The following is a 25,293-nucleotide window of genomic DNA, read 5'->3' as shown; positions in this document are numbered from 1 at the left end:
AACTTCTACAGGAGCTCGAAAGGCACCTGCCGGCGATGTCAGCGAACGACGAGCCCTCCGGGAAAGGCTAAAGTGCAAGAGCTTCCGCTGGTATTTGGAAAACATCTATCCCGAAAGCCAGATGCCACTGGATTATTACTTCCTGGGCGAGGTGAGTGAGCAGCTGCAACTGAATGGTTTGAAAGCTTAACGAATATCCGCCCTATTTGGGATTGTTTGAAAAATATTTCTTCAATAAACTTATCTATTTTCTTCAAATATTTCGCATTCCCAGATTCGAAACGCTGAAAGTGAAAACTGTCTCGATACGATGGGCCGCAAGTCGAACGAGAAGATCGGCAGCAGCTACTGTCATGGCCTCGGGGGCAACCAGGTGTTCGCCTACACCAAAAGGCTGCAGATCATGTCCGACGATAACTGTCTGGACGCTTCCAACGCGCTTGGTCCGGTCAATCTGGTCCGGTGCCACGGGATGGGTGGCAACCAGGAGTGGAAGTACGATCAAGAGGTATGTTAAGTTTTTTTTTTAGCTAAAAACTCAGATTTCACAGCATATAGGAAATTCTTAATTGCCACTTATCACAATATTCTGTTCATCTAAGTTTAAGATGACATTTAAATTATTTCAATGTTGGACAATTATCCCATTTATTTCGATAACGTGTCGATATGCAGCTTATTAATCCTTTTCCGATAATATCAAGTTAATATCTTTTATTTGTTCTAGTTTTGAATAATACATTAGTTTTGGAAAATTGAAAATAACATTGTCATATTTTCCGAGAAAAGTCGCTCGGTCCGGTTTCAAGCTGAATTTTTCACACATGTAAGATCTCAGTGAAATTTTATGTTTCTTTGTTATAATCTTTGTAATGGAAATTATATGTTCTACTCTGAGTTCACATTATTTTGAATTTCGTTAATTGGCTAACGCGTCGTTGTACTGAAGTGGAAATAGCGGGTTCAAGTTCCTGCCGGTGAGCCGTTGTATCTTTTTCGAGAAATTTATGATATTTACGGCTTATGTTCTTTCTTTCTTTGATATCTCATGTTTCTCTAATACTTCCCATCACCTTTGAAAATGTGCTCATTTTCAGGTACGGAGATGTACCAAGACGAATTCAAAACATTAGATTTGAAGTTGTTTAACTGATTTAACTGATATTTTTTTTAGTATTAGTTGCTACACTATTAACTATGAAGTTGTTACTATAAATTGTAAATTTTCTAAAAACTAGGGAGAAACTTCTGATGGAAGCTCTAATCGTGGAGATTAATTAAATCAGTGCTGTATTATTAGAGTTTCTAGTAAAAGTATCCATCGCTAGTAACCAGTAAAATTGTCCTGCAATAGTTACAATAAAATAACAAAATTCATAGAATCTTGGGCGAAACGTCAAATGAAAGGGTGTCACTGAACGGGCCGACAGCTAGAAAGGAAAAGACCACTAAACGAATTGAAAACGCGCCAAACTTCGAACGAATGAAGGAGTTTTACAAATTAGGAAAAAAAACTTTTCTTTGTTACCCGTGAAACGCAAGTAACAAACCTAACAACAAAGGGCTTGTCGCAATAGACTGTGTCGATTTGGGGTCTTTTTTGAATTTCTGAAACCCTGGGGACTTAAAAGCTTCGATTTGGTCCAAAACTCATCCATGATTTTTTGCAGAATTTTTAAGTAACGTTTACATGAGTAAATTGGAACTTTTAGGTTTGTAAAATTTAATTTATTTAGGTTTGGAAAATTGAATATATTGTACTGAAAATTCAACATCATTTTTGTTTCTTCTGTGAAACAGAGCCGGCTTATGACTTTTGTGCCAATTTATAAATTCCTTCAAGGAAATTTTTCGCTGAACAACTTTGTTCAATGTCATAACGTCGCAAGTTTGTAGACGATAAAGTTATTAGCTGTTTAACAGGTGTATGTCATTTTGAATTGATAAACCATAAATTCAATTGACACCACTGCTTAGGCCCCACGAAGTAGTGCATGCAAAGTGGTCTTGCAATACCTCGCTAGGCACCCAGCAATGGTGTCAATTGAATTTATCAATGCCAAAAGACATACACCTGTTAAAGACCTAATATTTTTTTTGTATAAAAAGATACGAAGTTATGATATGCGACAAAGTTGTTTAGCGGAAAATTTCCTTGAAGAAATTTATAAATTGGCACAAAAACCATAAGCTTAAAAGTTCAAATTTACTCATGCAAACATTACTTAAAAATTCTGCAAAAAAACATGGATGAATTTTGGACCAAAACGAAGCTTTTAAGACCCCAGGATTTGAAAAGTTCGAAAATGACCCCAAATCGACTCAGCTATAAAATATTAAATTTTGGAAAATCTTACACAGATCATTAAATGAGAAAAACTGTCGCAAAGATTTTGAAAAATGATGTTAGAGGGATAAAGTTACTAATAATAATTGCCAACACTAAATAATACTATTTTATACTTCCCCTACTCGCATAACAGTCCCATATTAATTTTCGTCATTTTTCAACTAACCTGACAGTTCGTTATTTTGAACATTGTATTTCAATTTGAAATAATAAAAGAAGAGATTTTGTCCTAGAAACTTCGAAAAAACATATCAACCCGTGACTGTCCCATATGAAATATACCCGCATAACAGTCCCATATGTGAAATACCACGGACCTTACTATGTTTCTTCTGACGAAATAATCTTTGATTTATCGCTTTAAGTCATTTAAAAAGAATTCAATTCACTTAATGTCGAATTATGCACTGTAGTTTTTGAAGGCAGGCTAAAATAAAGGAAGGAATTTCTTCCTGTAAGGAAAACTATCAGAAACAACTAAAAACCATGAAAAGATTCAACCTCAAGTGTGTAATCTCAATATATATTCCCACAAGTGTGTTTCTATTTTTTAAAACTACATTTAGAAGTTCAGAAATGATCAAATCTAAGTCTTAGAAAGTAGCTTGGTGAGTAAAACATATTCTGTATGGGACTGTTATGCGAGTAGATTTGAAAAAGGTGTCGAATATACTCGCATAATAGTCCCATAAAAGCAAACATGGTTCAAACCTTAACATTTGCCCAATCACGAAAGTTTTAGGTCCTACGATTTATTATGACAACCTTGAACTCATTGCATTAAACGATTTTTGTTTATGCTGAAAGTTGTGGTCAGAATTTAAATATATATTCCAAAACAAAAAAAAAGCTGATTTTCTCGCTTTCTCGTTTTAGCATATGGGACTGTTATGAAAGTAGGGGCAGTATAGTGCTTGTAACCAGGCTTCTTCGAATCTCTTGATTTTGGCTCTGTTTTTATCATCTCCTTGTCAAACGCACGGGAGAAATATGCTTTCTCATACTTAAAACGATCAAGCAGCCCAAAGTACTTTGAAATATGCAAGGTAGGCCATTCCGCTCTCTTTCAACGTATTGGTAATAAGCCCCGAAAAATTGTTGAGGAAAAAACTGGCAAATGTATGGAATTTATCAAAAAATCATATTTTTCTTAAAATTGACCAAAAATAAAATTATGAGAAAAATATGCACTGATGCATTTTAATGCAACGAACAATATTTGGCTTTTCAACACCGCTAAATGAAACATGCAATGGGCTTTTTCTAGATTTAAAACTTAAATTTAGTGATATTTTTACCTTGTGTGGCCTTTTTCCTTTGTGATTTGGATAAAAATTCAAACAAATTGACTTTTCATCACAGAAATACGAAATATTTTAGATCATTTATCAAATGTTTAACATAGATAGAAAAAAATATTACATTGCTTGCTCTCGAAAAAAGAGTGATAACGATGAAAATTACTTTTGATTTTGAATGCTCATTACTCATGGTTCAGATCCGAAAATCCAATGCAAAAAATAGTTTCCGATGAGTCTGAAGAATCAGCCCTTTTCAAAAGAATCGAATGGCTATCGACGGAGAAATTAATAATTTTGATTGCTATTTCATAAAAAACTGACAAATTTTCATAACTATTCATAACAATGGCCTACCTGTTACTTTTCATGTACTATGCAAGCAGCCCATATTTTGTTAAAGAGCATTTCAATCACGCAGTCACCCGATCACATTCTCGCTAGGAGAAATTTTCATTAGCTTCTCAGTAACTGGCTGAGAAATCAACGATCGCAATTCATTTCACTGATCACACGTAGCACTGGTTAAGTGTTTTCAAAGTCACACACCAATAGTGCTCTGTCAGTAGAAGAGTGATCATTCGTTAGAGACGAAATTTGTACCCGCTCTCTCAGCAGTAGAGGATAAATTGCTCATTAAAAATTAACTCACAATTATTCGGAGCAAAAAAGTTCACTGTCTCCTTTTGATCAAGATGAGCAAAATGAAGCCTGCTTCTAACTCCCATAACTCTCCAACATTGAATTAATAACCCCCGCGCCTTAACCCATTCAATCAAACAACGAATTTCAAATTTGCTGCTCTTACTACCCGCACTCGCGTGCGATTGTCCGCAAATGTTTCATGAGAAAAATTGCCCACATTCACACTCGATCGAACGGAATGAGCTGTCAATGAGAGAAACAGTCATGATTTTATAAACGAGTGAGTGTGGAAAAAACGACATTCACGACCATCATGAAGTTCATGAATGCCAACCTGATATCTTTTCATCGTCGTTGCGAAGAAGTGAGAATGAATACATCAATTGCTCATTCAAGCCGATATAAGGTAGGTGAATGTAGGCTTACCAGAAGTCCTACTTTGGTATGACATGTCCTACTTTTTCGACCCTTGTCCTACTGTCCAAATTGGGAACCAAAATGTCCTACTTTTTTACGGTTAGAACTTGTTTATCGAATATTTTACGTTGCGTTTACTTTTTCGATTGACTGTCTTTGCTGGAACCACATGGCTTCAAATTCAAGCAGCTTGAGAACTCTGTGAAAATTTTAGCCAACAAAGGTATTGAATTCAACGATGTCAAACTGTATGACCAATTTTGTCGCCGAAATTCGTTCATTACGCATCAACATGATTATCCAGGAACAAACTAACTCATGAAAAATGGAAATTATTTTTTCAATCCAATCCTTTACTCGATCACCACTCCGAGCTGGTGACGATTGCTGAATATTTCTTCGCAATTTCGGCTCACAACGCCAATGTAGAGAGGATTTTTTTACATCATCAATACCCAGTCAACCAAGGAACGCGAAAAACTCCTTATTGACGCTGTGAGAGCGATTATCTTACTGCAATACACAACAGGCAAATTTCATGTTCAGAGTTCTATTCCTGTTTGTTGAAATATGAAGAGTTGCTAGAAAAAATCGACTCTTCAGGGAAGTATGCTCAAAAACAAGAATTACTTCCTTTTTTATAAAAATAAATACTAACAATAAAATATTGAATTTAAAAAACAAAATGACATAAAAATGTGAAAAAAACGTTTTTGATCTTAATCTTATCTTATTAAAAAATTGAGTAAAAACTTTTTTTTAAATAAAAATCACAAAATAAAGCGTCTTACTTGAGAGTGAAGAACGTCCTACTTTTTCATAGTGTTTTGAGCTTAATGTCCCACTCCTCGAAATTTTATTCTGGTAAGCCTAGGTCATAGGTCGGCAACCTGCGGCTCGCGAGCCGCATGCGGCTCTTTTGATGTTAAGCTGCGGCTCTTTAGTTCACTGAGCTAATATCAAATATATTTTTGAATAAAATATTTATTAAATCGTGAATTGAGTATTGTGACCTGGCCCACGGATTTTCAAAAGTCCAGATGAGAATTTTGAAATTGTATTCGCTGATGGAACAAGCGGAAACGACCAAATGGCAAAATAGCATTTTTAAGCCTAATTTTACATTTTTTTTGCTTTTTACTGTTCTTGAAGTATCAGCAAAGAGATCTAGATTTAAATTACCTAATCGTTAATGCATGGCATAACTTTTGTTTTTAAACATCAAAACTTAAACCAAATTATTTGTTTACAGAACGAGTGTATATTTTTGAAGCAATATCAAACAGAAACAGGAGAATCGACGTTTATCGTTTACAAAAAAAAGTAGTTTATAGACAGACTCTGTTTTGTTATCAAAAAAGGTAACCCTCTTCCATTTTTATATTTTAAGCACTCGCAATCACCTTTTAAGAAAATTATTCAGATAAAATTTCGAAAATCTTTTTAGAGTTAATTTCGAAAAATATTGTCATTCAACTCTGACGCGTGAAAACATTAAAATATTGGAAAAACCATCTAAATCCTATCATATTTATAATATGGATTGAAAATGATAATTTAAATGCATCGGAATATTGATACCTCATTAGCATTCCAGATTGCCCGGTTTACCCGGGGCTTGCCCAGATTTGAAGATGCCAGGTCCGGTCCGGTTGCCCAGATATCGAAGAAAAAGCCCGATTTTTTCTAGCATTATTCACATATTTAACGAAACTCCAAATTTTCAACTTCTTTTAGCGTAATAAATTCGCTTTAAACTTTTCCTGGATTTAAGCTGGATTTGTCCGATTGCTACCCGGTTTTGAGTTAAAAATGCCTTTGAAACCTAATGCCTGGATTTGCCAGTCTGGATACGTTAAAAAAATCTGGAAAGCTTACTCAATAGTTAACGGGTTAAAAAAGTAAAAGGAAACGTGAAATTCAAATAAAAAATTCCAAATCTAAGAATTTAAAATTGCAAAGTTTGACAGCGAATCAGCATTGAGAATGAACAAAAAATTCAATTCTGAAAATCTATTTAAAAAATTAATCACAGGTTAAATACTTGTAATCAATAACTTGATTGACCGTTTCACCTCCAATTACATTAAAATGTATGAATTTAAACAAATTTAAACCTTTGAGTCTATAAGCGCATTTAAAATACCAAGTTTGATGCTTGCAGCAAATTTTTACCAAAAGCACACAAACTTTGAGAGAAATTTCAGTAACGAACACATTTTTTTTCATTTTCGATTAAGAGTTTAGCAACGTTGATTTATTTTTTAATAATTTTTGTTTTGAAACTCTTTAAGTATCCTTTAATTGATTTTGCCATTAAAAAACAACAAAATCTCATTATTTCATATTTTTACTGGTCGAGCAGCTGCAGCTATAGCAAGCATTGATGAATAATAAACAATGTATTAAACTTCATTTTTCACTCAATTGGACGCACAAAACTGAATAAATTACATGTGACATAAAATGAGATTTTTGAATTTTCCAGATGCATAAAATTCTCGAGACACGTTCGCTTGATGTCATGAATATTGAAAATTCATGATTTTTTAAGTTTAAAATTATCGACTGCATAAGTTTAAGTTGAATTTTACCCTATACTTCTTGATTTTGGAAAGGATTAGCTAAATCTGAGGAATGTCTTAAAAAGGCTTAATATTTTTAAGAAAAATTTATCTCTCTTTACTTTGTTATTTTAAAAGCTTTTCTTTGTCGAAAACATTATAAATATTCTGCTTTTTTAAATGTATTCAAATATATCACTATAACAAAAAATGCAAAGTATTCATTTAAGCTTAATAAAGATTTAAACTTTTTTTGAATCGATATTTTCCGACGAATCTAAATTGATATACAATCAAACCATGTTAGAAGAGATGAAAATCCAGAAGAAAACCCATGTCCTTAATGATAATCAGAAGCAGATTTAAAAGCAAAATCCAAGAGTTAGAAATAAAAACTTTAATAGGTTTAAAGTTATTTTCGTGAACCTAATGTTCATTGAACATTAATATAATTAATTTTTTTTTAAACAATATAACAAATCTTTAATGCGGCTCTTTCAAACTCTGAAATTTTGTAAATTTGAAGTTTTTGGCTCTTTCCACCCAAAAGGTTGCCGACCACTGGCCTAGGTGAATGTGACTTTTTTACGCATTAGATGCAACCTATAGAACAATTTAAAAATTTCACACATGTTAGTTAAATTTTTCAAAAATCTCGCTGAAAAATTTCAAGCAAATGCATATCGTAGTTTCTGAAATATTACAGAGTAAATTGTAGGAGTCCGATTTTCGAACAATTACTACCATGAAGTAAACGCACACAGGGGTAAATGGACCTAAAATGCGATAAAAATTAATTACGGACAAATTATTTTGAGATATATCCCCTTTCTTAGTTGAAATGTGTATTTGACATGCTCCACAAAATTGTGTGTTTCATCAATTTGAACAGCTTTCATTAATATCTCAAGTTTTTTAAATCGTATACTAAAAAAAGATCTATATACCTATATATAAAAATGGATTTTTGTCTGTCTGTCTGTCTGTCTATCTGCCTGTCTGTTCCCTCTAGACTCGGAAACTACTAAACCGATTTGCGTGAAACTTGGCAGGTGGGGGTATTGGAGGCCGAGGAAGGTTTCTATTATGTTCTGAGACCCCTCCCTCTGTCATGAAGAGGGGAGGGGCCTCTCAAATAAAAGACTTTTTTTGCATAACTTGAAAACCAATCAAGCAAATGGTATCAAATTTGGCATGGGGTGGTATTTGAGAACGAGGAATATTTCCATGAATATAAGGTGCCCCTCCCTCCTCTCAGTGGGGTGAAAGGCATGGGGGAGGGGGGCTACCTTACAATTTTTCAAATAACTCGAAAACTGATCAAGATATTGAAATCAAATTTGGCATGGGAAGGTAAGACCCCTCCCTTTTTCCAGTAGAAAGGGGGAGGGAGCCTCTTTCATAATTTTTTACATAACTCAAAAACTAATTAAGCAAATAGAACCAAATTTTTCATGGGCGGGTATTTGGGAACGCGATATGTTCTAATGATTGTTTGAGAACCCTTTCTTCTTCCAGCGGGGAGAAAGGAAAGAGGGAGGAGAGTTTCATACAAATATGGCATGGAAAGGTACTTGGTTACGAGATATGTTTTTAAGATTGTTATAGGCCCTTACGCTTTACTGTGTAGAGAGGTGAAGAAAGGAGGGGGCTCCATATACATTTTGTTGTAAAGCTTAAAAACTTATCAACCAATGGAACTATATATGATATAAGAGCATTTCTGGGAACGAAAAAATTGGTATAATTATTAAAGATCACGACCTCGATTCAGTAGGGGGTGAATGGGAGGACAGGGAGGGCTCTCTTATCAGTTTTTTAGAACATATCAAGCAAAAACAACCATATTTTATAAGTTAGATTGTTTGCGTACGATTGATTTGAAACCCTCCTTTTTCAGGGCGGAGCTTAAAGAAACAGATTAAAATTATCAGATCTTAAACACAAATTTATAGATCAAGATTCAGAAAATTAGTTTAAGTCAACTTTGTATTGCAATTCGAAATTCCAGCTGCAGCTCTCATTTTATAGCGATTGCTTATGAATTATGTTATTATTTGATTTAAAATAATGCCAACAAAACAATAAAAAATTGAATAAGTTCTGAAAATATCATTTGATATTGAAATGTGTAGCAAACCACACCGGGCCAGCTGTTAGCAATAAATTTTATAGATCATAGAGTAATACTCACTAATTTACTGTTTTCTTTACCTCTTTTCAAAGCGACAAACTTGTTTACCTCCGTTTATGCCAAATTAGATAGATCATAGAGAGATTGCGAACATGATTTAACTTACGATTATTTTGTAGAGATACAACTAACTATAAACGGAACTTTCAAACCATATAATTTTATAATATCATCACCGAACACAAAACAAGTTGTTTAATTACGCGTTAACAGCTCGAATGTGCTCAAAACCGATCACAACTCTCTGGAGCCACTAAAATGCATAGGTCTTGTTAGAGAGTTAAAAACTCCATTCATCCCTTATGAAAATGGTAGCTGTATATAATTGAACTGAATTTCGTATCATAAATTAAAAATTCGTTCAATAACTTTTTAAATGTGTAATCAATTAGTATGAGTTAAGTTGCCAGAATTTTTCCAGCACGTATCCGGGCCGGACAAACCGGGCAATTTAATATAAAAACTTGGCAAAATCCAGGCATTTGATTTCAAAAGTGATCACCATAAATCCGAGCAATATCCGGACAAATTTTCTCAAAACCCAGAAATTACACAACAAAAATCAAGAAAAAAAATTGAAACAATTTTTTTTCATTAAAACTTATCTACATATTTTGAATCGTATTTTAGGCTTTCAAAAAACCTTCAATGATAATTTTTATTAATTTTGCTCAAAAAATTTCGTTTAGGAGGTGTTTGTTTTTTTTTGTTTGATTGGCCAAATAAAGTGAATAATCCGGGCAAAATCCGGGCATTTTTGATGAAATCCGGGCAACCGTGCCGGGCTGGACTGTTCCCAAATTTCGTATTGAATATCCGGGCAAACCCGAATAAAACCAGACAATCTGGAAAGCTTAGTATAAGCCTTAAAGAAATGCCAATGAGCTAAGAAACATAATTTCTAATACCCCTTATCTTCTTCCAGGAAAAGACTATCAAACACGTCAACAGTGGCAACTGTTTAACGCGGGCGAGCCGCGAGGATGCCGCGACGCCCCTTCTGCGGCCCTGCAACTACTCCCTGGGACAGAAGTGGTTGATGCAGTCCAAATTCAAGTGGCAAGCCCAGCACGGAGCCGACAACCGGATCGAGGACGAAAGCAGATAAAATCAACATCCTGCTGCAGCAAGGTCCAGCCGCCGTTCCGAGGGGAACCGGAATTAAGGAAAAGAACTAAAAGAAAAAGAAATCCGTGCCACAATGTGATTCCCTGTCATCGACGCGTCGTCCCCGCCCTCCCCCCAAGAAGCCAATTTCAAGTACCCATTTTCCAGTTTTCCCAAAAACAAAAAAAAAGATCAAACAACAATTTGAGAAATAAGGACTGTCCATATATTGCACAACGGAGACCAAACTTTGGTTTGGTGCGCTTTCCACGCGGATGTTGGTAGATGAGCACAAAAATTTAGCTACAGAACCGGGAACCAATTTCGGCCGAGCTCGAGGACCCTTCCGTTTTTAGTCGCCTTATTTGTAATGTAGATTAGTTTTTAGAGACTCCGACAAATGTGAAGATTTTTATTGGTTGATATATAGAAACATTAACTACTGACTGAATGAAGGAAAACGTGTCCTCCCTGTTTATTTTCTCATTATCCAACATGAACAAGACCGCTCTGCCGCGAGAATCAATTAGCAAAAGAAAACGTGAGTTTGACCGCGCAAGCAAGTTGCAGGATGCGAACCAAACGAATGTGTTGTGCGTTTCAATGAACCAAGTTTAACGCGTAAGAACGTGACCCGAAGTGCTGTTGTGTTTCTGAAGTTTTGGGGGGGGGGGGGGGGGGGGGGTCAAAACTTGGCGACAAACTGTCGTTTCTGGAGAACAAAATTGCCGCTATATGATGCCGCCGTCGTCCAAATTATGAAGCTGGAAAATTCAGTCATCTTTCCGTTATGATTTGTTTTTATTTTTTTTATTTGATACACAGTTTTGATTTGAAAATTTACTAGTTAACAGCAAACATTGAATCCGTTGGCAATAATAATTAATTTAAGCAGATTTGAAGAAAGTTGGTAAGATTTTATTGGCTTCGATGAAATTGAAACGATGGAACAAACCAACATAAAAAAAAACTGCAAACTTTTGCCAATTAGCCCTGGTAGCGGAAAAGCGTTCCTTACAACAACTAAAGGAACCGGAAACAACACAGCTCAAACACAAACACCATAACCAGCTGCTGCCATACCGGGAAAGTCGAGGTTGCATGGCAGCAAAAGTGAAAATCGAACACAGGCACCAACTTTCCTCTATAGAGGGTGATAATGAGAAAAGTACCACACGGAAGATCAACGGGAAACATTGGGTGTTGAAATTAAATGTTGGGACTAAGTGATGGAGAAAATTGACATTCAGTTTATGTCGTTCGTATTTTTATGTTATAGACTTGAATTGTTGCCCGCTGAAAAGTATATTGAAGCAATGAAGCCTGGTTTACGATGACTTGCTACAAGAATAGTGATCTTGTACAAAAATATTTATTTGTTCCACAACATGATAGAAAGATTAAAAGATTAATTTTCTGTTTTTCTTGGCTATTCTTAAAGTTATACGCCATAATATTTTTTTTCAAATTAGATTAAATTGATAGCATGACATTACGAGCGATATAACCGATTTCGTTTTCATCCAAACAACAACAACAACATTTGATATAACAATTCAACATCAAGTGAGCGAAAAATTAATCTAAACAACTCCACAAGGACCACTTGCATTTAAACGGGGAACGTTTCATCGCAATCGTTTACGAAAGTAGAAAGTAATCACAAGTTGATGTGAAGTCCGAAAAGCACATTTATATTATTGACGACTGTTATAGTCTGACGAATCACAAGTACGAAATTTTGTAGGTACCTAACCTACATTTCTGCTATAGATTTGGTAATTAGGCAATGTTAACTATCAGAAAGAACAAGAAACGAAGAGACGGGAGAAAACTTACTGTGACCGAATGTTGTAAATAGTCATATATACCTTGAGGTAGGATAGCAAAAAAACTTGAGGGGATGAACAATCCCTTGAAGAAAAAAAAAACAATGCACTGGAACAAAGAAAGGAAAAGTAATAAATATCATTTAATAGTAGCGAAAAACGAAATAGAAACGTGGGTGGATGATAAGTTGAGAAATCCAACAGAGTCATTATGGATTTGTCTGTGAAGCATATATTTAGCAGAAATTTACTCACCACGTGTGAATGAGTGATAGCGAGAAAGATGCTGAACGAAAAAAAACAATATCATTAGTTTTGTAATCAAAAGAGCTTATCAATATGTTTCCCTATGCGAGAAAACTATAAGAAACGGGCACTTTTGCTGAGAGGCCGTATTGTTTTAAATTTTATATAAATTTTGAAACTGGTAGGAGAATACGCTAGCAATTTCAAATTGGTTAAGCATAGCTTTCTTGTTTTTAATCAACGGATAATTTTAATACTGGTGGTGGTGTGCAATGGTTTCTTTTTAGCTTTTGTGTTAAGTTTAGTTAGAAAGGTTGAGAAATTTTTAATGCAGGGGAGATTATGCGATAGAAATGATAAACGTCCATGATTAGCATATCCAGTTCAGCTCTTGTCAACATCACAGGATTATTAACAAACAACAAAAGTAAAACTAATTTCCGAGTTAATTTAATTACGTTTTACCTCAGTATTAGCCCACTTCCATAATCATTCTAGAGAACAAACAAAATGTCTAGCTTAAATCGAAAAAAATGGATTGATCGCACAAAGGACAAAACAACTAGCAGATCTTCTCCTCGAATATTGAGGGGGAAATAGCTTGCCAGTTCTCTTTGCTAAGTAAGAATAGACTCCAACTTCTAATACGTATTTTTCATAAACATTCCTCCTCAGAGCAGAAAATAGTAAAACAATATGAAGTTCACGTTTTTTTCCCCGAGAACAATCGATGCTGCCGATTAGTCCTGCAGAAATACCTACCCAACATCAACTGCGCACATTACCCTTGCCTCGTTGGAATGGATAAATGACACAAAAATCATAAAATTTTGGCTGATTGACCGTTAGTCTCTAAGTTCAATAAGGAAACTTCATCACAAAAATATTTTCTTTTTTTATTGCAGAATCAAAGTTTTTTTAAGCAAAAGGTGTTCCTAAGACTTTAATAGCACACAGATTGCTGTCTAAAAGACGGCTTTTTATATTGTATTGCAGCATACCTTAATGCGATTGAATCAATTCACTTATTAAAACTTTAGGTGTTTTTCATTCAAACAAAAAAAAAATAGTCTGTCAGTTCGAATATGAATCAATTATAAGTATCCAATTAAATTCCTCTCAAGTTCCTGAAACTTATTATTACCTCGACAATGTGTGCACAGTTGATAGTGGGTAGGAAACTACAAATAAATGAAAATAATAGCATATTAGCTCTGTAAGTCGTAAGATTAGATTTCGTTTATACTAACTTTTGAATGGAAGAAAGAAAGAGACTAGTTTTTTAAATCTATTGTAAAAAGGAAAACGCAAATATACCGAGCCAATTTAATTGCAGAGCATTACGCGTCTTTGTCCTTCTAAACTTGGAAGTAGATTTTAATGTCGCATTGTTTAATATACACATGTACTACACAAAAAGAAAAAATATCTATTTGGCACTAAACCGTTTCGTTGATTAAAAATTCACTGTTATTTTTCAGCAAATTGATTTGCTAGGTACGTTCAGTTAGAACCTCAAGTTGATTTTAAATAAAATTATAAGAAAGCGCAGATTATTGTTAAGTATGCTATTTTGTTTTCCCCACTAAACTAACAGAGCGCTATCATCGGTGTGAAAGACTATCACATATATTGAAACAACAAGTATCAGATCAGAGAGTTTGTGAGATCGGAGGTGTTGCTGCTAATGTTGTTGATAGCTCAACACAAAATGAAGTGATCAAAAATCAGAATGATAAATTTTTGAACATAGAGTAATAAAAGTAATGACGTTTTTATCGATGTGTTATTCAATTTTATCCGAAAGTTCCAGGATCATCAACGAGGCCAGTTCAAATACACGAAATACACGCGTAGGCGTAACGTGTAAAATTTTCGAAAATCGAGCTCACTGCGAAAATTCTGCAAGCTCTGAAACTTGAGACAATCTGAGACACGAGCCAGGAGACTTAAAACATGTTATCTGCAAACTGAGACCTAAGGCCTAGAAAATGAGACCTGAGAAAACCTTGCACCATGATCTAAAACAGCGGTTTTCAAACTTTTTTCACTCGCCGCCCCCTTTTGCAAAATTTTGAAGCCTAACGCCCCCCTGGGTAAATTTTTAGAAAATCTTTAAAAAAAATTATTTACATAGTATTCTGTCTCACGACATAGCTTGACGAACATAATTCCTAAAATTTACTCGGTCCATGGCAACCGTCCGGCATTCTACCAACATGTCCCGCCCAGCGTATCCGGCCAGCCTTCACCACCTTCTGGATACTGGGTTCGCCGTAGAGTCGCGCGAGCTCGTGGTTCATCCTTCGCCTCCACACTCCGTTCTCCTGTACGCTACCAAAGATGGTTCTTAACACTCGTCGCTCGAATACTCCGACTGTGCGCAGGTCCTCCTCGAGCAATATCCAAGTCTCGTGCCCGTAGAGAACAACCGGTCTAATGAGCGTCATATAGATACAGGTTACACTTCGTGCGAGGGCTAAGTCTTCTCGACCGCAGTTGCTTGTGGAGTCCGTAGTAGGCACGACTTCCGCTGATAATTCGCCGCCGGATCTTACGGCTGGTGTCATTGTCTGCGGTCACCAGTGAGCCGAGATAGACAAAGTCCTCGACTATCTCCAGCTGGATCATTGAAAAACCATTAGCTTTGACTTAACACAAAATTCAGGGGCAGGGGGTTTGTTTGTTTTGTTCATTTTTTATAGAGACTTTAAATTTAGAATTCATTCGCCTCTTTTGAATGAGAAAGAATTATATTACAAGATTTTGCAATACTAATGTAAATCAAATTTGACTAAATAAGTTTGTTGCTCTTAAAAATTCTAGTAATTTTTCGTCGGTTTCCTTGTCGTTGGCTAGGATGTTTCGTATTCCGTTTGGTAGTTGACTCACAGAACGCTGATTTTCATAAGCAGGACAGTCTGTAAATGTGCTCGATCGTCAGGTAAATGTTGCAGATATCGCATATGGGTTGTTGGTTTGCTGCTCCTGTGCAGTGACTATGGGCACAGAGAACAGACGTACAAGCTCGAACAAAAAATCGTCAAAAAAGTGTGTAAAATTTCAAATGTTATCACCAAAAAAATACGTTAGAAATCGACTACAAACAGTGCCATCTATTGCGCCGTTCAAAAGTCACAAATCAACTTTAAAGTGCCCAGTTTTCGAAAAGGCGTAATCATATGTAAACTCACAAAAAATCAAAAAGGGTGTTGGGATTTTTACACAAGTTTCGTGGGCTAGCTTGTACGTCTGTTCTCTGTGCTATGGGTGACTCTGTATGACCCACACGCATTCTCGAAAGTACTCGCTGCTCTCTTCGACTGTCACGGTCTTCCCATCTCGAAATAGTTCTCTTGATCTTCCTTGTAGCACAGAGAACAGACGTACAAGCTCGAACAAACAATCGTCAAAAAAGTGTGTAAAATTTCAAATGCTATCACCCAAAAAATACGTTAGAAATTGACTACAAACAGTGCCATCTATTGCGCCGTTCAAAAGTTACAAATCAACTTTAAAGTGCCCAGTTTTCAAAAAGGCGTAATCGTATATGAACTCACAAAAAATGAATCCAATGTCTCAGTAAAATGGACGGCTTTAATGTATTGCTAAATAAATGAAATCAGAGTTACTTTAAACTGGGCGAAATTTCACTTTCTTTATTTTTGCACTAATATGACAGTTAAGATAACTAACAGCTTCGGTTTAAGTTTTCGCACTTCTTGAACAGTAATTTATGTAAGAAAATGCATCATCTATGTCCAGTCAAATACAAGAACATTTTTGACGATCAGTCTTACCCACCAGTATTGATTCTAGGCATTTCAAAGCGGGTTACTTTCACATATCACTTTAGCATCTAGCTGTTCAAAACTTTGTATTTCTAACAAATTTGAAGGAAAGAGATAATATGTAACTTTTATGATTTTTTTTCATGCAACATGGTGAACGTTCGTTCATCCAGTTTCGAACGAAACTTCAACAGCGATTTTCTTGAAGCATGCTAAGCAGCACATACGACCTATAGAAAACAGACTGAAACTTAGTCAGCTTTGTTTTGACAGTTCTCTTTGGTGTGTTTGGAGACATCTGGTGGCCCAGCCAAAAGACAAAAATTGGTTCAAAAAGGGTGTTAGTTTGGGCTAGTTTGTATGTCTGTTCTCTGTGCTTGTAGGTTCCTCTCCAGATTCCATGACGATTCCCATGAATGCTTTGTTACGTTGTCAATCCATCTTAAGATCATCCCCAGGGACGTCTGTTTTCCAAAAAATGTTATTATATCCGGCGCCGGCTAATTTGTCGGCTTCCATGTTAAGGGGTAGGGGGTATTATAAGTGTAAAAATGGTCGATTTTGATTTAATAATGTTAGATGATTCTTCATATTTCAAACAATGGGCCCTATTACATACGACGAGTCGAGTAAATCGACTCGACTCTAGTCTCTGTCTAGTCGAGAGAAATGTCGTATTACGGTACGGTAGTCGAGTGAAACTGCTGAGTCACGAACCTTCAAGCAGTCGACTCAGTCGAGCTACTCGACTGAAATTTGACTCAACTCGACTACTGTAATACCAAAATGGCTCACTCGAGTAAAATGACTCGTGACCAAGGTTGCCGAAATCACAGAAAAATCAGAAATTTCACAGAATTTTGACCAAATTTTCATCACAGAATCTGTGTCACAGAACACAGAATTTTGAAAATTTCACAGATTTCACAGAATTTCTAAATTTTGAATGGATTTCCGAAATTATAATGTTTTTTGGACAGTATCAAATTTAGATTTCTTACTTTGAATCAGAAAAGTATGATAAGATTGGTAATGGTAGTTGATTTTGCCCAACTGAATTGTGAAAAAGACCCAATTTTTCATGAGTTTTCTATGAAATTCAAGAAAATAGCATCACAGAAATCCATCACAGAATTTTTGGGTAAAACCACAGAAACTCAGAATTATTTTTTTCAAAAACACAGAATTTTTTTCGGCAACCTTGCTCGTGACTCGTCTTATGTAATAAGGCCCTATATTTCGTGATTTTTAAGATTTTTAGAATTTTATTTACAAATTATTTTGTTTGAAGGAAAAATGCAAATTTTCGAAAAATTATGGAAAATTACCAAACACAACAACTAAAAACCGTGTTTTCTCAAAATGAGCTTTTTTGCACTTACACCTTTTTGGCTCCAAGGGCCTCATTCTCATATTGCTTCAAACCTCCAGTAAACACTTAATTCTATGTAAAGTTTCCTGGACAAATTCTTAAACTTATTGATTAGTTTGTTTTGATATCAAATGATATCTATCATTCCTATCTAATCAAGTCTTGAATTTTGGTAAATTCTATATTCACCTTCAATTTACATTATTGAATACAAATTAATTACTGTCAAGGCAGTGGAATAACGTGAAAAATAGTATTATTTCTTGTAATCTGAATTTGAGTGCTGTTCAAAGTTAAGTTTTTTTTCATATTTCATATTCTTATTTTGAACCAATCGATCACTAAATCACAGATTACGCCTTTTTACACAGATTTTTCGAAGGTCTTTTCTGTTTAGCAGATCTTTTGAGACAATACATTTTGAAGATTATCAAGCATTGCAATCAAAATTTAATCTTTTTCAGAATAATCTTAAATAATCTTACAAAACAAGATCAACATGCAAAAATACGAAATCTTTGACAATTTAAAAAAAATCTTTCAAATAGATACATTTTTAGGAAAATAAATTGAGATTCTGGAACAAAAATTAGCTTGCAGCTCTGTAAAATTATAGATATTTCAGTCTTTTTTTTCATGGGATTTTAACGCCTGGGCATTATTCATCCCCAAAATATTTCAGTCTTGAACCTGATGTTTAGTTCTGTAACGTGATTTCATTGTTTTGCATCGAACCTACTTGTTGTTATTTCAAGTCAACGTTGTTTCGTAATTTGTGAAAATGTGAATTACGACCTCATCGCCCCCTGAGCCCTTCCAACGCCCCCCAAATTTTAAAATTAGGCTCACGGCCCCCCCTGGAAGCTCTCAACGCCCCCAAGAGGGCGGTAGGGACCACTTTGAAAACCACTGATTTAAAACCTGAGACTTGAGATCTAACGTAGTTATTTAACATCAATCGATATTGGCGTTCCCCAGGGATCTGTTCTCGGACCTCTGTTTTTTTACTATTTATTTAAATGATACTGCTGCTCTTCTTCTGAAAGGTGTTCTTCGACTATTTGCTGACGATTCTGCGTTCTTTTGTAATAACAATAGCTCTGAAGAAAACGATAATAATCTTTGTTCTGATCTCACATTATTGAACGACTATTATCGCATAAATAAGTTGACTTTGAACATAGACAAATCAAACATATTAATTTTCAAAATCTCTCAAAGATGCACTCCAAACTCCTTAGAAATCACCAAAACTAATTTCTCTAGTCTTAAAGTTGTGACCGAATGTAAGTATTTAGGAGTGATCTTAGATGATCTACTACATTGGAATGCGCATATAGATAGCCTTCTACATAAACAAAATAAAATAATAGGTATAGTTAGTTTGTAAAGTAAAACATAAAATTCCGCCTTATATTCTTCAAATTATTTATTACTCCCTTTTCCAATCTCTACTAACCTATCTTATTTCGTCTTGGGGTAATGCTTGTTATTCTCGACTCGATAAACTTCAAGTTGCTCAAAACAAAATACTACGCATTATTAATAATCTGCCATACCGTATACTATAGTCATTCTGCCGAACTGTACAATATCGAAAATAACATTATTCCTGTAATAGGCCTGTATATTTTGCATATATGTATAGTTTCATTTATTTAAGCATTACAAATAGCAGGTATTCACTGCAATATATCATTCAATCGTTCATTAATATTCAACAGAAATATGTTAGTTCGCCCTTCAATCAGTTCTTCGATTGGAGAACGTTCCTTAGCCTTCAGAGGTGTAAAGTTGTTTAATTTTCTTGAAGATACATGTGGGCCTTTTAATATTATACTAATTTTAAAAAATCTGTCAAACAATTTCTACTGAATCCAGAAGTGTCATGAACAGTTTTTTTTTTTCACTTTAATTCTATTAAAAAAAAAATGTTTATAAATTTATCGTGATAAGTTTCCATTGTTATTCTTGTTTTTTTTGTATCGTTGAATTTATCAATTTGATATATTTTTTATTTTATTATCACTCGTCAGTTATTAGTTTAGTTTCCAAAATATGTATACACAGTTTGCTTTATATTCACCCACCATACAACATACAACTCCTTAAAGGGCAATGCCATTGAAGTTTTAATACAAATCTCATGTATGTAATGTATTTGTTGTAAATAAATAAATAAATAAAAATAAACATCCTGAGAAATGAGACATGGGTCTTACGACTTGAAACATAACATGGCACATACATGAGCAGTGAGACATGAGAAGTGAGACTTGAAACATGAGAAGTGAAACTTAAACATGAGAAGTGAGACTTAACCTTCTAAAGTCGTTCGGGTCAATATGACCCGAAGCGCACATTAAAATCATCATAACTCTTCGAGAAAAAATCGCAAAAATTTGATTTTAAAAACCTCCCTGGGGAATCACGAAATACACAATCTGTAGTACCAGGCAACTTCCTGTGACCACCGGAAGTGCTCGCTCAAAAAAATCCGTAATTAGGCTGTTCGGGTCTATATGACCCGAGAGTTTGCGTAAGTTCCCCTGGCCGCAAATATTGCCCGATTTCGATGATTTTTAATTCATTGTATAGATAATTTATTCTAGATTCTCAATATTGAAAAAAAATCGAAATATTTTACGAGATCACCAGTAGTTGATTCCGAATGAAAAAAGGTCCGAAAAAGAGCTCTTTTTAGAATGCTTATAACTTGTGACAAGTTCCAAATATTGAGCTGATTTTATAATATTTGGAATTGTCAAGAATAAATCTATCCATGGATGTATAATTTTTTGGTGGTCCAAAGGAAGTTTTGGCCGCTATCCCGGAACTTCCGGTAGAAAAAATTCTTACTTCAAAAAAGTCACCCTATTTTGGCTTTGCATTGCAGTATCTCGCTTACCAATGGACCGATTCTCTAAATTCAAATTTTAGTTTTTTTTCGTTAACTTTATTATTATTTTCGTAGAACATAGTTGGTTCCTCAAAAATCTCAGTTGTTCAGTATATGGTAATGAAACTCACATCTTTTTTGACATTTTTCAAACTCCCCCTCGTGTCAGTGGGTTAACGGGATTTTGTTAGCGTGATTTCTCTAAATTTTGAACTCAAACTGGTCACTTTTTATATACCTAGAGATTCATTAGAATCTCCTCTTTCGATGGACATACTTTTTGTGTGGTGTTTTGAAAATTTGTAGCAACGTTTTTCGAATTTACTGAAAGCTGCCAGATTTCCACCAGTTCGGCCCACGTTTTCAGCAGGTTGGTGTACAAATCTCGCACCCCTCACGTAGCCGCGGGAGAAACAAATCCTTTAGCTCTCTTTTTGTCGCTCACCAAATCTACCACCCAACCCAGCAGCAGGAGGAACTGCCGTCTCGCCGTGTGGTTTGTTGATTGATTGTGCTGATGCTGATGCCTCTTTGCGTAGTAAATGTTTTGATTTGAAAATAGAGAAAGATTATTTCTCCAAATTGAAATAAGCTTCTTGAATCTTTTTAGATATTTTATCATTAGAATTCTTCAGTGATACATTTATTTTCAAGCAGCGTCTCATGCCGGAGACACAAAATCTATGTTTCAAGTAACAAATATTTTAAAATTTTAATCAGAAACTGTTATCAGAAATCGGAATTTGAATCGGAATCTGAAATCGGAATCTGAAATCTGAAATCTGAATCTGAAATCTGAAATCTGAATCTGAAATCTGAAATCTGAAATCTGAAATCTGAATCTGAAATCTGAATCTGAAATCTGAATCTGAAATCTGAATCTGAAATCTGAATCTGAAATCTGAATCTGAAATCTGAATCTGAAATCTGAATCTGAAATCTGAATCTGAAATTTGAATCTGAAATCTGAAATCTGAATCTGAAATCTGAAATCTGAAATCTGAATCTGAAATCTGAATCTGAAATCTGAATCTGAAATCTGAAATCTGAATCTGAAATCTGAATCTGAAATCAGAAATCTGAATCTGAAATCGGAATTTGAAATTTGAATCTGAAATCTGAAATGAAATCTGAATCTGAAATCTGAATCTGAAATCTGAAATCAGATATCTAAAATCTGAATCTGAATCTAAAATCTGAATCTGAATCTGGAATCTGAATCTGTAATCTGAATCTGTAATCTGAATCTGTAATCTGAATCTGAAATCTGAATCTGAAATCTGAATCTGAAATCTGGATCTGAAATCTGAATCTGAAATCTGAATCTGTAATCTGAATCTGAAATCTGAATCTGAAATCTGAATCTGAAATCTGAATCTGAAATCTGTATCTGAAATCTTAATCTGAAATCTGAATCTCAGTTCATTGTGTGACCTGGAATAGAGCGGACGTGTTTTTGCTTTGTGCTTAGTGCGGTATTGTGAAGTCTAGTTCAAGGTCACTTGATGAGGGATCCACAAACTGGTATCTGTTAGAGGAACACGTGTTCGATTGTTTGCAAAAATGGAATCGATTTTTGTTCGAGAAAATACGTTGAGGCTGCATTTTGGACCGACGACAAGAAATCCTTCAAAAGAAGAAATATTTGGTTTCTTTAGACAACAAGGTTGGAATCCAGACGAACTTACGGCAATGTATCGAGAGGAGTTTTGTCTTTTTATCGAATTTAAAACTGAGAATTTGATGAAAAATGCATTGAAGAAACAACCCAAGTAACCATAAGCATTAAGCCAAAACCCTGAATCAGCTAATAATCAAAGGTTTGAAGAACCTCTTAGCTGAATGAAACTATTATTTCAAAGTAGTCGAAGATTCCTTTGAATTCAGCTACAGTATTTGAAAGACCCAAATACTAGTATTTCACTAGCTACTTGCTAGCATCCTCAGTGGGTTATCGACTGAAGAAAGTGTATCATATCCCTCCCTTAAATTGTCCAAGCTAGGTAGCTCTGAATTATTTGTAGGTAAAAAGAACCTTCGAATGCTCGGCAAATGTGCCGTTGTCAGTTTCTTGGGCCTACCTACCCTTTTCTGGGTGTTGTCAGGTAGATTATTATTGTTACCCGCCCTATTTTGGGCGTTGTCAGGTAAATTATATTTCTTCCTACCTAAGAACTTGAACAGCCAACTATGACCTGGTCCGTTGTCTCCGTTCAACAGTTTAGCTGAATTTTGATTGAAAATTTCAATACTTTCCGCTACATCTAACTTCAGCGAATTACTGTTCAACGATCGAAGTAAAGAAATATTTTCTTGATCGATCAAATGGCCTGTTTCACAGATGTGTAATGCTACTGAAGATCTAGGATTCTGTGAAGGGAGAACTTTTTTCTTCGAATCTGATTTGGCAATTGCCAAATGTTCTTCGAATCTCTCTACTAACTTCCTTTTTGTTTGTCCAATGTATACCTTATCACAGTCAGAACAACTGATCTTGTACACACCGGATCTATGCAAAAGTTCCACCGGATCTTTTGTTGATCCTAAAATGGATTTCAATTGATTATTGGAACTACTAAAAACCAATTCAATATCAAATTTTGTTAACTTGGATCGTAATTCAAGAGCATTGAAGCTATTAAATTCCATCGATCTCCGTTGAAACTCGTTTTGAATTGGAGTTAAAGTAGTGAAGGATTTTCTCTGAAGAATTTTTTGTTTTTTGTTGATGATGGCTTGAATAGAACTGGATTGGTATCCATTCTTATTAGCCGTTTGGAAGATATATTGAAGTTCCTTTTCTTCCCCTTCTTTTGAGAGAGGAATCGAATTCATTCTGTGGATCATATGATGGAAAGCGGCCATCTTATGTCCTAATGAATGATTAGCATTAAATCAACATTTCTAATGCAAGTTAGCATGAAATCACCATTTCTAATGCAAGTTGGCATTAAATCAACATTCATAACGCTTTTTTGTTTTATATAAGCATTATTAATGCATAGAAGCAATAAAGAAAATTAGCACTAATGATAGCACTATATGCACATATAGAGTAGCTCTAAAGTTAATAAGCATTAGGAGTGGTGTGACCCGAACAGTACTTGAAGTACGGATTTTTTCACCCACCTTATCAGCATCAAGAGTGGTCGAAAGGCTGCTGCGGGATCCTCGGTTCGAGACTCAGAAGAATTCATTAAGCAGGCATAATCCTCCTTCATTCAGCAGGTTGATTGATGTTGCAGATAATAATTATTTATTTATTTTTTGTTCATTTTAATTATTCAAAAAATAATAATTAAATAAACAAAAGGTGTTCTAAGTATGCATTGTTAATGCTTTTATACGGCTTGCGAAAAATGACGTTTTGATGGTGCTCTAATTCAGCATTTGTAATGCTTTTTAAAGGCTATGTTGTGATAGCATTTAATCAGCCCGCTATTTCGCCTTTTTAGCATTACATCTGCATTATATACGCATATAGTGCAAAACAAGCATTAATACAGAGTTATATATGGGAATATAGTGTTGATTAAGGGTTATGTTTTAGTGCTTATGGTTACTTGGGAAGGGCAGTCTGTGGCTTTCATCTATGCTGATGGCACGAATGTTAAGGTGGATGTTACTGAAGCAAACGGATTTATTAAATATGTCCGGGTATTTGGTTTACCTCCAGAGGTGGACGACAAACAGCTAACGGCAGTATTTTCACAGTATGGAGATATTAAGCAGATAGTGCGAGAGCGTTACCCTGCGGAGCTTGGGGTTCCAATCTGGAATGGCGTCCGTGGTTTACACATTGAACTGCGTGACGAAATTCCGACTCAAGTATTCGTACAGAGTTTTAAATCCAGGGTTTACTACGAAGGAATGGTAAACAAATGTTTCACATGTGGATCAAAAGAACATTTGAAGGTTAATTGTCCAGCCCGAAATACGATGAATAGAAGACAGGGGTCATACGCTCATCCGACAACAAGTGACAGAGCTGGAATAATGCACCAACAAACAGTCAAGAAACCAGAAGACAAGACAGAATTGACAGAAACTACGGAAAACAAACAAGAACCTGGAGGAAGTGGAACTAAACATCAGCTTGCACGTACCGAACCTTTGAAGCCAACAGGTAAACCAAAACGAAATCGAGCGGCTAAAACCGAATCAGGAAGCTCGGAAGAAGGAAAGGCAAAAAAATCCATGGTAGTGTCGGAAACAACATCTTTAATGAAGCTGCAAGCGAGACGATCGCGCTCGTTGACAATGAAGAAAACGTTAACAAGTTTACAAGCTTAGAAATCACGTGTTTAAAATTGAGGTTAGGAAAATGTATGACTTGTGAATCTCAGGTTAGAATTCTAACGTTTCTGTACGTAGAAGATGTTGATTTGATTGCACAAATCAATAATTCTGTCGAATATACGAGATACTATATTCAATTAGCTTTAGGAAACGAGTGAACAAATGGAAATAAGAATTGAATAGTGCAAAGCAATGTTGTAAATGTAAAATTTGTTATCTTGTTGAAAATGAGTTATTAATAAAAGTATTTTTAATTAAAAAAAAAATCTGAAATCTGAATCT

The 25,293-nt window shown here is 35.1% G+C and overlaps 1 protein-coding gene across 5 annotated transcripts in view; it reads left to right on the top strand.

Moving 5' to 3' along the window:
- The window catches only part of LOC129745322 (polypeptide N-acetylgalactosaminyltransferase 5), a 361,703-nt gene extending 350,458 nt beyond the window's left edge, over positions 1-11,245 (top strand). For all 5 annotated transcript variants that reach the window (XM_055738319.1, XM_055738318.1, XM_055738323.1 and 2 more), the window contains exons 9-11: positions 12-151; positions 275-508; positions 10,394-11,245. In XM_055738319.1, the coding sequence (XP_055594294.1) occupies positions 12-151; positions 275-508; positions 10,394-10,576 (557 nt within the window). In that variant the 3' untranslated portion in view covers positions 10,577-11,245. The remainder of the gene's footprint in view (positions 1-11; positions 152-274; positions 509-10,393) is intronic.
- Positions 11,246-25,293: the final 14,048 nt, after the last annotated feature.

The sequence above is a fragment of the Uranotaenia lowii genome, chromosome 2 (assembly GCF_029784155.1).
Source record: "Uranotaenia lowii strain MFRU-FL chromosome 2, ASM2978415v1, whole genome shotgun sequence".
NCBI classification, from domain to species: Eukaryota; Metazoa; Arthropoda; class Insecta; order Diptera; family Culicidae; genus Uranotaenia; species Uranotaenia lowii.
The sequence above is the reverse complement of the archived record's forward strand: the minus strand, read 5'-3'. Positions and strand labels throughout refer to the sequence as shown.